Source organism: Ochotona princeps, chromosome 12 (assembly GCF_030435755.1).
Source record: "Ochotona princeps isolate mOchPri1 chromosome 12, mOchPri1.hap1, whole genome shotgun sequence".
Classification (NCBI taxonomy): Eukaryota; Metazoa; Chordata; class Mammalia; order Lagomorpha; family Ochotonidae; genus Ochotona; species Ochotona princeps.
The window spans coordinates 55137756-55150920 of record NC_080843.1 but is presented as its reverse complement, the minus strand read 5'-3'; the positions used below and the strand labels follow the sequence as shown (position 1 = coordinate 55150920).

Sequence of the window (13165 nt, the reverse complement as noted above, 5' to 3'; positions counted from 1 at the left end):
CTTTGAAAAAAATGGGATTTGGGTTTCTGTTTATAGGATTTTTCAGGGTTTTTTGAAAATGTCCTTAAAGAATTGACTAATGTGTAGCAGGCACAATAGTGTATTTCTTCCTTTGTCCTTACTTTAGTGGCAATATTCCAAATGCTTCCTTCACTAAATATGACACTGAAAGTTTCCTGTTAACTTCCTAAATCATTTTATGATTTCTTTCTGTTTATAGGCCAAAAATTGTACATTATAAATGAGTACTAGAGTGTTCAAATGCTTTTTATTGACATTTTCATACTTTTTATTATGTAATCTATTAGGTAATGAATTCCATTAACAGATTTCCCCATGTCAAGCCATCATTGTATTGTTGGGATAAACCTAGTCATGGTTTGTAATGGCTTGAACTCATTCATTTTCAGATTTCTGCATTTATGTTCATACATTTCTTACAATTTTGTTTACTGCTGTACCCACTTTTAGGTATCAGGGATATACTAGCCTTGAATAATGAAACAGATGAATTCACTATCATCCCATGGCCTTGAATACTTTACAAAAAATAAGAGCTACTTGATTATTGAGGTTTAGATAAAACATAGTTAGTAAATGTATCCTGAACATGTATAGACATGGGTACTAGACCTTTTACACTTCCTTAGTGATAACCTGTAAATTTAAGTCTTTCTAGGTGAATTTTGTTCCTGGATATTTTTAAAAATCCATTTCATTTGTTTTCAAATGTATAATTTTGAAAAATACATCAGATTTACTGCTGGTATAAAGTCCAAGTTTCTAACTAGGAATGAATACTTAATCTGTAAACTATTTTTGCTAGTAATGGGTTATTGGAGACAATAGGACTACATGATCCAATACGGTAACAATACAAGACTAAATTTACTTTGTTAATTAAATAAAATTTGAAATCCCAATCAGTTGTATTAGCCACCAGTTCACATGCTCAGTGTATACATGTAGTTAAAGTGACTACCAGGTCATACAGCATAATAATGGAACAATTTATCATTGCAGAAAATTCTGTTGGACAGCACAGCCCTCATATTACACTCATGTTCATTCACTACTACATAGTATATACTTTGCTTCCATTTCAAGTTATGTTAACTATGAATAAATGTAGTTAATTTTGAAGAGGAGAGTGGTTTGGGTTTTTATTTTTTTGGCTAATCATTATAGTTCATTTCTTATTTCAATATGTCATCCACAGTGAATGTCTCCTACAGGACAACAACGTACTTATTACATCTTGATCTTATCCAGTCTAAAACACTGCCAATCTTTGTTAATGCTCTACGGGTATTTGAAAATAGTGCTTATTTTCCCTTGAATCTAAAGCTATACATTTCTTTCAGAGCACACTGGTTAGTTCTTCTTAAATTACTTTACCTTTCAGTTTATTATAAGTATAGTGAAATCTCCCTCCTAAATCTTGCTTTTGTCAATTTATCAACTTCTCTATCAGTTTGTACTCCTAATTATGAAAAAGGTAATAAATCCTCATGATAATTCCAAATGTTTGTAATAATACATAACATTCAAAACACATTTATATGATGATTTGTGAATATTTGGCATGTTATATACTACAAATTAAGAGAGAAAATCATATATATTATATACATACATAAAATGCTTTCTTGAATTAATTTTTTCTAAAATATAGCTGCTACTCTTTCATCTCTATATTTTGAACCTTTCATTTTGTGTGACTTGAAAAAAATAATACATAGTTGAATTTTTAGGTTTTTTACCATTTGAGCTTTTAGTTTTTAGTGTCAGGATATCAGATGTGATTAATTAGTCAATTAATTGGTAAATACTCATGTCTATGTGAAATGTTCTTATTCTTTTCATTTGTTATGTAAGTTTCGCTATTTATCATAATTTTTTCCCCATGTCATCTGTTAGGCTGACCAGTTTCTTCCTGATCCTACCATTCCAATAAACGCTTTGGGAATGAAGTCCCTAACTTCTTTGAGAACTTAACTGTATTTCTATTTTGAAATAATCTAGGCTTTCAGATGAGTCACAAAAAAATATATTAAGTTGTTGGAATTTTACATTAGGCTTCTCTCCAAACATTTATACACAAATGCATTTTAATGAAAATGAAGAAATGGTGACTCTTAGAAAAATTTTTTTCCAAAAGCTAAGGAAGTATTAGAACAGCGTTGCTGTGAAATCTCAGACTTTATCTGGGTTTCATTCTTTTTTCCACTAAAATCCTTTTTACAATCCCAGAGTCCCCACCCAGAACAGCAGGTTGTATTTAGCCCTCCTCTAATCTGTAATACTCTTCCACTTTTTCCTGCTTCTTAAAGAGTGCTGGTCAGGAATTCTGCAAAACTTCCCAAAACATGGACTGGCCTGGCATTTTCACATGAGAAAACTGAGATTAAAAGCATCTTCTCACAGTGCCCTATCAGTGCGACACAACAGAGACGTTCACGCAGGGTGCTCGGCTAGGCCAAAGTCAGCTGTTTAACCAGATACGTGATATGATATGCTCTGAGGATACACATTAGAATTGTTCAAATTTTCTTTCTATTCCTTTAAGTCCTAGTTCATTTGGAATGCTGCAGCAAAATATCACCACCTTTGCAGCTTATAAGTAGCAGAAATTTATTTCTCACAGTTCTAGGAACTGAGAAATCCCAGACCAAGGCAGCAGAGGCTCGGAGATGTGAAGAAGGCAGTACACAGATGGAAATTTTTCACAGCCTTCCCAAGGCAGGAGAGGGCTATGTCAGGGCACTAAGCTCATTCACCATGGCAGAACCCTCCTAACCTGATCTCTTCCTGTAGGTTCCCTCCTCCTAATCCCATCACCTTTCAGGTTAGGATTTCAATCTATGAACTTTAAGTGGCAAAGCTGCAGGGGAGCCTTGTAATAATCTGTCTCTGGATTAACTGTTCCACCCACGCATTTGTGTCTAGCTCTATTAATTTCTTGGCAGTACTTGGTTAATAAAACTTACATATAAATCCTAGACTATATAGCCGAATAAGCCGTCGGTTTCCCCTGCAGTCAGGGAAGTAATTCCCTTGAATGGGAGAGCTGGCTGCAAGATTGCTGGGAGTGCATAGGACAGCAAGCCCAGCGGCTAGGGAACACAGACTTGGGCTCAGCATGTTGTTTAAAATGAAGACAGATTCTCTCTAAGCCGATCAATTTGGTGTACTTCTCTGCAGAGCAGACAGCGGTCTTCCCTTTCCTCCTCCTTGCCAGTCACTCACACAGGGAACCCTGATCCCACATATGGTTCACTTCCTGTAGAAAGCAGCCCTGAGGTTAAAAGTACAGGTGCCCCTGCTATAGGAGGAACCGACAGTTCCATGGATAGAGACTGCTTGGCCCAGGTGTTCTGCTTCCAGCTAATTCAAAACCAGGTAAGCACCCTGTTTGCCTTCACACTGAGCCTAGACTATCACTAGCATTGTGTTGCCTCTGCATTTCTTCCCCATCCTGTCTGGTAAGCTGCAGTTTTTGCTACTTTTATTTCCGTGGCAATTGGATTACATCTGTTTTCTAAATTACCAGCTGCCCTTGATTTTACTGTTTTTAATCTTCAGAGAGAAACTTTTAAATTCAAACCAAGCCTTACATTTGGTACTATGTCCTGCATTTTGCTGTTAAGTCTCCTCATCCTTTAAGAATACTACTCCATCACCTGATTCTTTCATGATATTAACTTCCTAAAGGTATTATGCCATTTAACAAGTATCTGCTGCTAAGGCGTTTTGAAGTAGACAGGGAGGTTGAGCTGTGTGTTCGATCCAGCACGAGCCCAACTCATGGCCTCCTGCAGCCTGATGTCTGCCTTCTTGAGTTTACTGTCTCCTTCTCTCAGACAGCATGAAACTTTCAAATGAACTCTGCAATACAGGAGAGCATATTGGGACCTTCTGGTGTCACTTTGTTTCATAAACATCCCTCTCTCCCAACAACACTGTAGGAACAAGAGGGAAATTTCGGCCATTGTACTGCTGTGCGTGAAGACTGTGCATCTCCACCAGGGTACCTATTTTTCTCTGCCACTGTATTGTTTTGTTCAAAGCTAGGCACTGGAGCACTTGTTAAATAGTCCAGGGCTCAGCGCAGCAGGATCGCATATGGGTGCTGGTTCTAATCCTGGCAGCGCTGCTTCCCATCCAGCCTCCTGCTTGTGGCCTGGGAAAGCAGTTGAGGACAGCCCAGAGCCTTGGGACCATGCTCCCATGCAGGAAACCTGGAAGAGGCTCCTGGCTCCTGGCTTCGAATCAGCTCAGCACCAGCTGTTGAGGCCGCTTTGGGAGTGACTCAACCGACAGAAGACCTTCCTCTCTGTATATCTGCCTCTCCAAAAAAATTTTAAAAGTAAATCCTAAAAAAGGGGTCTGAACAGAGTGATGATAGTTTAGTTTTTAAATTAACCTGGTTAACAGAAGAAACTTACAGATGTCCACAAAGAATCTACCTAACAGAGAGAATGAGCATATAACGTATCTTCCAAAGAGATACTTTCTAAGGACGAAAAAGGTTGCTATTAATAATCATACTAATATAATATCTATAAACTAATGTATGTCCTGGGCTGTGAATAGTCTGTAAAACTTGATTAGAACGGTTTCTTTAAAGCATTCCATCACTTTATATATCTGTTTAGGCATGCTTAGTATTTATTTCACACATGGATATTTAGTAAGTGGTATGACAGTGCACACCCAGTACCAGGTGGCAGGAACAAACAGGCAAGGGCTTACACTCCCTGATTTCAGAAAGCATGGCTTTCAATCTTTAGGGCTCACAAGAAGTCTATGGGCTTCAATCAAAGCCATTATTTAACCTTTGCTAACAGTCTATCACAGTGGGAAGAGAGTAGACAGCAGCGTCACTTCACCCCTTTACTAGTGGCTTTGAGGAAGATACTTACACTGTGAGACTGTTAGAAGCAGCAATGTTTATACAAAGCCCTACAGGTGGTTACAGCCATGTTTTCTCAAGCAATATCAAATCTGAGCGCACGCGCGCGCGCACACACACACACACACACACACACACACACAAATATAGAAAACATCAGATCCATCAGACAGAAAAAAAGGGCAGGAGAGGAGAAAAATGCCCACACTGGGAAATGAGAACAGTTCTAATGTGAACTGCTCCCCTGCGCGGCTTGAGACAGAGTTCACAAGTTCAGAGTTTGCCTCCCACCAAGCAAAAAGTAAGCTTGTGAACAATCCTCAACGGCTGATCCGCCTTTTCCCGCCCTTGGAGGAGGCCCAGGCCAACCGTCCCCAGGATCCGTCTGCCTTGTGGAGAGAAGCCAAGAGCTAACTGTTAACAGGCCAGGTTTGGGGCAGCAGAGAGAAATCTCTTGGCAATCTCTGAGGTGGAAAAGAGGTCCAGAAACGGATAGGAGAAGAACCAGCAGCACGCATGGGGATCGGAAGTTTTTCCACTGTGCTTTCCGCCATGGCAGAGAGAGGGCACAAAATCAGGTGGTTCTGGAAAGAGCTGATGTGCTCCTGGCCACAGGCTTCCTTCCCTGCCCTATAAATCCAGTGCCACTGCACACGAAGAATGTTAATAAGCACACGAGAACTCTGCTCCAGTCCACTGTCCCAGGGTAACAGAAGTTACCTGAATAGCTTTACAGTCAACATAAACCTGAACAGTTATTCAGTTAAAAATGTCTTGCAATGTAGTAAGAACTTGAGGGATGAGAATTGCTTTGCTGCTCATCAAAATAAGTCCCCAGTGCATGCTGCATCGGAAAGTTGCCGTTAGAGCAGGGAGATCTTGACCCATGAGTACAGATTGGAGGACACCAGGTTTCCTTTAGCAGAAACCCTTTTTCCTATTGGACTGCTTTCCACTTTTTTTTTCTTTAGCAAAGGCAGCATATGTTCATTGGGAAACCCTGGGAAATTTTAAAAGCCTAAGTGAAAGCTAAAAAAAACCCTTGTCATTCTACCACTCAGGGACAAGGACTGCTAATACTCTGAAGTACCGTCTTAGAGTGTGGGCAGGTTTTAATAATGTGACATCATCATGACCAACATTCCTTACCCATTGTGTTTGATTTTCATGATCACAAACACAACGAGGCACTCTGAAACACTGGATTTCCATTTGCAATCTATGGCAGGCTAAATCCTTAATTAGTAACAGCAGGTGCTCAAGTGCTTAAAGCCAATCATCCCTACTTTTTCATGAGTTGTTATTTCTGTCACTCTTATCACGCTGAGCAGGGCCTCTAACAATCACAGACAGCTGCAAGTGCCGCTGCCCGCTGCCCGCTGCCCACTGCCCGCACTGGGCAGTTGTGAGCCTCCAGATTTCCCAGGAGCCCAAGGATTTAAACAGCTCTATTGGGAGAAATCCAGCAGGGCTGCTCTCCCAGGAAAGGCATACAAAAAGGCTTGGGAGGGGCTTCGGACTCAAGAAGTAAACCGCAATGAGCTTTGTAGTACCAGATAGGCAGCTCTTATTCAGAATTCCATGTTGCGCAGTTTTGCCTAATCCTGCACCATAGCACGTCTCTGTAAAGTTTAAATAGGTTCTGGCATCTTGAGAAAATTAAGGAAACCTGCTACACAGGTCCACTTGAAGGTACTAAGAAATATGTTTCAGAAGGCTTGTTCTTGATTTGAAATAGTAGAGCCAGGAAAGGGCGGAAGAGGTTTCCTCTTGGCCTTAGCCCTTAAGAAACCCTGACTTTCTGGGTTGGGCCAGGGTAGGGCAGAGTCCCAAAGCCAACTGGTGCTGGCTAAGCAGCTAAAGGGGCACTTTCAGAAGACAGCAGTGGGCTGGTGGGTTCGGGCAGAGCGGGGGTTGAGGGAAGGTACGTGTGAAAGCGCCTTTTCCATACAAACAGGCCTGATGGGCTACACATTAGAGAAAGGGCGCATAAATTCAAACTCAAACCCAAAGCGAAAAAAAAAAAAACAAAAAACAAAAAACCACAACCCGAAGCACATGTCAGTCCACGCAACGACAGGGATGCATTTTAAATCTATATAAGAACGAATGATTCACGTTTTCCCCAGCCGAAATGGCGGCTCCATGTTTTCCAAGCATCTTTAGATACGTATAGCAAAAAAAAAAAAAAGATAACGGGTAACCGGGTCAAAAAGGGCGAAGACGATTTCCTTAGTAAAAAACAGCGAGCCCGCCTTTTTTGCTTTGTCTCTTTCCCCGCAAGATAATTATGTCCAGGCCTCCAACCGTAAGGCCCTGGAGGCCAAGGCCGGGCCAACCAACAGGGAAGGGACCTCCGGGCAGCCGGGTGGGGTCCGTGGACACCGGAGAAGCTCGGGGCACCTGGGGAGGGCAGCATTACCCCGGCCTGGCAGCCGCCCTCTCGGGGGCCCTTCAATGAGAGCTAGCTGAGCCCAGCCTCTGGAGGTAGAGAGGCCCACAAGTTAGCGCCGGCCCGCGGGGTTATAAGCGCAGCTGCCTCCCCTTCTTCCCCCTTGCGCCTCTTACCTGCTCTGAAATCTGGCCGAGCTCCGGGCTGGTAATTGAGGCCGCCATGGTGCGCTGCGCACGTGCCGGGTGCTGGGGCAGCCTCGCGGAGCAGAGCTCGACAGCCCGTAGCCGCGTTCTCCGCGCCCTCCGCGATAATGGCTGCTGGCTGCAGCTGGGGGAGTGCACGCCCCTTAAAGCGGCCTTGCCTCTGACTCCGGAACTGGCGCTGAGGACAGCCACTGCACTCTGGGCGGAGGGTCTCTGCTAAGCTGGTCTGGCCCCTGTCCGAGGGGGCTTTTCCCAGTGTGCCTTCCTAATGTGTTCCCATGGCCTTTTGGGAGGCCCCGCCATTTGTACCCTGCCCACCTCAAGTTGGTACACCGCTAGGACCCAAAGTGTCATTGCTGCCCTGGAGAAGCCGGAAGCATGGCCTTGTCTAAGCCTGCTTTTAATTTTTTCCTTAATTTGGGGCAGTCTTTAAAGATGAAGAGTTAGCACACAGATTTTGTGAGGTTTGTTTTGCTTTTGTTTTGTTTCCCCCTCTCCTACACAAACATGTAGAAGATGGGGCGGGGGAGAACTTTCGGGGCTTTCTATCTAATCCAGGTTTTGTTCCGTAGTTTCAATGATGTCGTCCCCGTTGCCTCAACTGAGACTGTAAGAAAATAGGGAAGTCTTCTGGTGGCTGTTGCCATAGACCCTCTAGTGAACCCGCACAAAACTTTTATTGAGCTCTGAGGTGTCAGGACCTTTGGGAGATCTTGTCCCATCTAAAATGGCTGAGATTTTTTCATTGCTGGCTGTGTGATGGCCGACACTTGATCTCACTTGAATCCTGGCTACTTAAGCGTTCTGGGGAGCCAGGGCAGCAGGTGGGTCGTATCTGGGCAAACCTCCTGGTGTGGGAGCAGCTGGTGCTGCTGGGGACCTGATTTAGCTCATGACAGAATGCAAAACCCTTGCTGTTGTTTCTGCTTTTGATGTCTTCTACTAAGACCATGCTGTGTTACCTTTGTGAGTAAATGCACCCATTTTAATAGACGAGAGTTTTGCTTTCTTGCGTGTGCGACTAATTGGGAACTGAACATTTATAAAAATAGCAGTGGAGCAGTTGCTTTGCTCGCCATTATAAGGCAATGGTGAAGTCATTCCCAAACATGGTGTGGGTGTGTGAATTAAAGCAGCTTTGATTCCCACCCCAGCTTTCCCTGAATGGTAACCAGGTTTCCATCACTCCAGAAATCTAGACTGTTCTGACACTGATAATCACAGGGACATTGTTGAAACTAGTACAGGTTCATTGCTTCTGAGTAAAAAACAAACAAGCAAAAAACCCAAGATCATGTGAGAGGAAGTCAAATCTCCTGCATTGGTGGGAGAAAAAAGAAAAAAAAAGATAACTTCTTCTCTATCTAGAATATAAGTTCAAGTTTTATAAGAATTTCACTTTCAATCTTCTACAAAATTTTTTTTATTTGATAGATGAACAGACATCTATTGTGACACAATGGGTACCTTTCTCCCTGAGGAGTGGGGTGGAATTTTGTCCCCCAAAGGACATTTGACAGTTTTTGGAAACGTTTTTGTTGTCACAGCTAGGGAGTGCACTGACTTCCAGCAGAGTTAAAGGATGTTCCTAAACACCTTATCATGTGCAGGCCTGCCTTTATGGAAGGCAGGCTTGTCTGTGTCAAATGGCATTAGTCTGAGACTGAGAAACTGTTCAATAAACCTGGTGGACTACAGGATAGGGTTAAAAAAACTCATAATACCTTTGTCACCTTTAGCTCTCTTGAATCCTATTCGTTACCGGAGACAGATGGGCAGCTGGATTACTCTCTCTGGTTCTCAGAATGTAAGTACGCTTTTTATACTGCTGATGGAAAACTGAATACTTGAAATGTGAAATATAAGACTAATTCTAAATAAATATTTTGAAAACAGGTGCAGTCATAATTGTTATAGAGCTTTCCAATCATTTAAAATTAACATTCATAGCAAATGCCCTGCATTATTTTCCTAACATTAAATAAGAATTGCGTTTCAGTTTGTGTATGCCCTGAATAATGCTGCATGCAATAGAAGATGCTTCATTCAAATGAACTTTTATTGAGAACCTAAGCCTTAAGTGTTTGAAAATTTCCCATCTAGCTACTTTTTTCCCCTTAGGAACCATTGGTATATGTCAAATCCAATGTTGCTGACTTGGCTTGGTCTCAGTAACTCAGAACCTAGAACTCGGGGAACTCGAGAGATTACCTAATTGTCCAACCCTTTCAAAAATGCTGAGACAAAAAGAGAATGCTCTCATAAGATCGTAACCATGAAAGCTGAAAGTAAAAATTAATGATTTTAATCTTTTTACTAAGCTTTTTATACTTAAATATGTAAAGCACAAAACTCACTTCTTAAGTAAACATTTTACTTGTTCTATCTTTGGAAGAGTAAATCTAAGAACCATAACTTGACTAACCATTATGTCTCATAAAATTTCCAACAAGGATATTTTCATAAGATGAAGACTCTTGCTTCTACTTTTATCACCTCTATCCTTTCAAGAAATTCATCAGACTAACCAGAATGAGCTTTTAAAATATATTTTCTTCCTAAAATCCTCCACTTAAGGAAAAGCCCAAGTGTTTTTCAGTGTTGCAAGGCTCTGTAACTTAGCCTCTCTAGCCTCATCTCCCTCCATGCATGACCTCTGCTCATGACCGCAAGTCACTGTGGATTCTTTTTTCTTTCCAGAATCTGAGGTAAAATGCAAAGCTAAAGAACTCTGCCTTTCTTTTTACTTATCCCTGGAATGTCTTGCTCCCAGCACCACCCTGTCACCTCCCCTGGTTTCCCCATTTCATTTGGGTGACTGCTACAATGTCACCTTCTTGGTGACACTATAGAATCTAGCCCCTTATTCTGTTTTTCTTTGTATGATTTATCTAATGTTATATGAGGGTAATTAAAAAAGCTGATAGATAGTATTACAAGTTTACTTTAGTGCAAAATGATTCTGAAATTTATGCATAATTTGTCATAGGCATTGCTAATCACTTTTTGAAGACCCCTCATATAACATTTTTTACTTATTTTCCCCTGCTCTCTAGAACACAGAATTTGTCCTGTCCTACCCTCATCTTTTCTTGGCCTGGGAGAGTAGGGTTGGTTTATGTGGCCATGTATTCAGGTCTTTATAGCTCTGCCCTCTATTTCCTAATGCTAGCTTGTATGGTGGAAAGAAAAAGACTTGGGGTAAACAAAAAATTATTTTAAGCACGAAGTTATAAACTCAGCATCTCTAGTGTAAATGTGCAGAGCTGGTGTAAATTATGTTGGTGGTAACATAATGAGAGGAAAGGTCAGCTTTAACCCTGTTCTTTCCTTATTTAAAAATGTTCAAGGGATCCTCTGTTCACATTCCCATTTCTTAGTGTGTCATTGGGGCACACATCATCTTATCCAATCTGGCTTTCTAGACTTGGCTTTTAATCAAATCAACTTGATCAGTTTCTATCCCCTAATAATGTCCTGGGATTGCTTCCCCTCCCCAGTCAATAGTCTTCAGGGTAGGACACGCACAACCAGATAAAGTAACTTCTTTGGAAATGTAGTCTGATGGTTTGAATTGCCTGGAGCCCAGAGAAGCCCTTAAGGATGGATGGGGATCATATAATATAAATTCCTCCTTCAGAGCCGGAGGAGGCTCAGGGTCTATTGTGTGTTACAAGCTCTACTTTTGGAGGTCTAGGCTGGAGACTAAATGTCTGTTTCACAAAGAGTACACAATCAACCCCCAATCAAACACCTAGAGAACTAGGCATAGGTGAGCATATCCAGTGAACAATACTCCAGGTATAGTGTTGCACATCACAGACAAGAAGAGTTAGGACTGGGACTCTGGAGACAGGACTGCTGGCAGCTTGCTGTTTGGACCTTTAGGAAATTTGCTCTGTGTGTTTCTTTCCTTGGATTTTAATCCTCATCTGTTATCTGTAATGAACTGTAAGTATTACATATTTCAGTGAGTTTTCTGAGCCTTTTTAGTGAATTATTAAACTTGAATGAGGTTATGAAAGTTCCCCCTGAACTTAAAATTGGTAGGGGGCTGGCACTGGCATAGCAGGCTAAGCCTCTGCCTATAGTACCAGAATCCCCTGTAGGTGTTGGCTTGAGTCCTGGTTACTCCACTTTTGGCTGAGCTCCCTGCTAGTAGCCTGGGAAAACACCAGAAGATGTTCCAAGACCTCGGGCCCCTGCATTCACATGGGAGACCGCAAAGAAGCTCCTGGTTTCTGGCTTCAAACAGGCACAGCTCCAGCCATTGCAGCCATTTGAGGGGTAAACCAGGGATGGAAGATCTCTCTCCTCACTCCCCCTTTCTTTGCCACTCGGCTATCCAAAGAACTAAATAAAATAAAAAGAAGTGAGGGTAGTTTCCTGTGTGTTACTGGTTCCTCTAACTTCTCAGCTGGCTAAACTCTTTCAATCGGTAAGAGTATACTTGATATTACAAGCATTTGTAAGTTACTCTAAGCATTTTATATGCTTTAAAATGCCAAAATAGGGACTGGCATTGTGGCACAGCACATTAGGCTGTGACTTGCAAGGCCACCGTCCATATTGGAGCACTGATTTGAGTCCTGGCTGCTCCACTGACTCAATTATCTCTTAAAAGTCCTTATGCAAACAGTGAAAGAAGATGTAATTGCTGAGCCCCCTGCACCCATGCTGGAAATGGCAATGGAGTTCCTGGCTCATGGCTTTGGTCTAGCTGATACTGGCTGATGATACTGGGCTCTGTGACCATTTTGAAAATGAATTAGCAAATGAAAAATAGTCTCCCTCCTTACCCCCACCATCTCTCTGCCTTTAAAATAAGTAAATTTTAAGAAATAGAGTATCAAAATAGGACCACTAAAATTACCAAATGGAAAATTCTCATCATAGTTTGTTTCTTGATGAGACCATACCCCACATATCAAGAAAGGACTTCTCCAGGGCCTGGTACTGTGGTTCCTTTTATGTAGACATAACTTTCCATTTCTCTTGAGTGTATATGTACGAGTAGAACTACTGGGTCATATGGTAAGAGGAACTGGTAATTTTCCAAAGGGTTGAATCATTTTACATCCCCACAAGAAATGCATGTGGGTTCAAATTTATCTACAACCTTGTAAACACCTATTTGTCTTTTTCATCAAAATATTCGTTTTTAGTAAGTGGTGTTTCTTAACATTTGGCAGCCAATATATTTTTAATTAGTTAAATATTATTTTGCTGAATAAAAGTATACTGAATTTTTTATTTACAGATTCTGAAAAATCAAATAGACAACACAAATAAGGATATCAATACAGATTTGAATAACGAACAGCACAGACTCCACAATGCCACTTTGGCTCTTGATGATTTAATTAATAATTAAATTTTCTCAAAAAAGATTATCTTACATGACAAAGGACTTTCCAAGCTTAGGACTAGACAATTTTTTATGCTCGTTGCACACACACACACACACACACACACACACACACAATTCCTTCTCTATATTGATTGGTAGAAAATTTAAAGCTAAAGCTTTTCTTAGTTGGCAATTCTTTGGCTTCAATTTTCATCTTTTATTTGGTGGATGTTGTATTTCTGTATCTAATAAATGCAAACTAACATTGTTTTTATAAGAAAACAGAATATCAGTAAGTACTT

General features: G+C 41.3%; 1 protein-coding gene across 1 annotated transcript in view; it reads right to left on the bottom strand.

Moving 5' to 3' along the window:
- Window positions 1-7593, bottom strand: part of SOHLH2 (spermatogenesis and oogenesis specific basic helix-loop-helix 2) — a 44778-nt gene extending 37185 nt beyond the window's left edge. Inside the window, exon 1 of the mRNA XM_058670856.1 lies at window positions 7484-7593. Within this exon, the coding sequence (XP_058526839.1) occupies window positions 7484-7531 (48 nt within the window). The 5' untranslated portion in view covers window positions 7532-7593. The remainder of the gene's footprint in view (window positions 1-7483) is intronic.
- Window positions 7594-13165: the final 5572 nt, after the last annotated feature.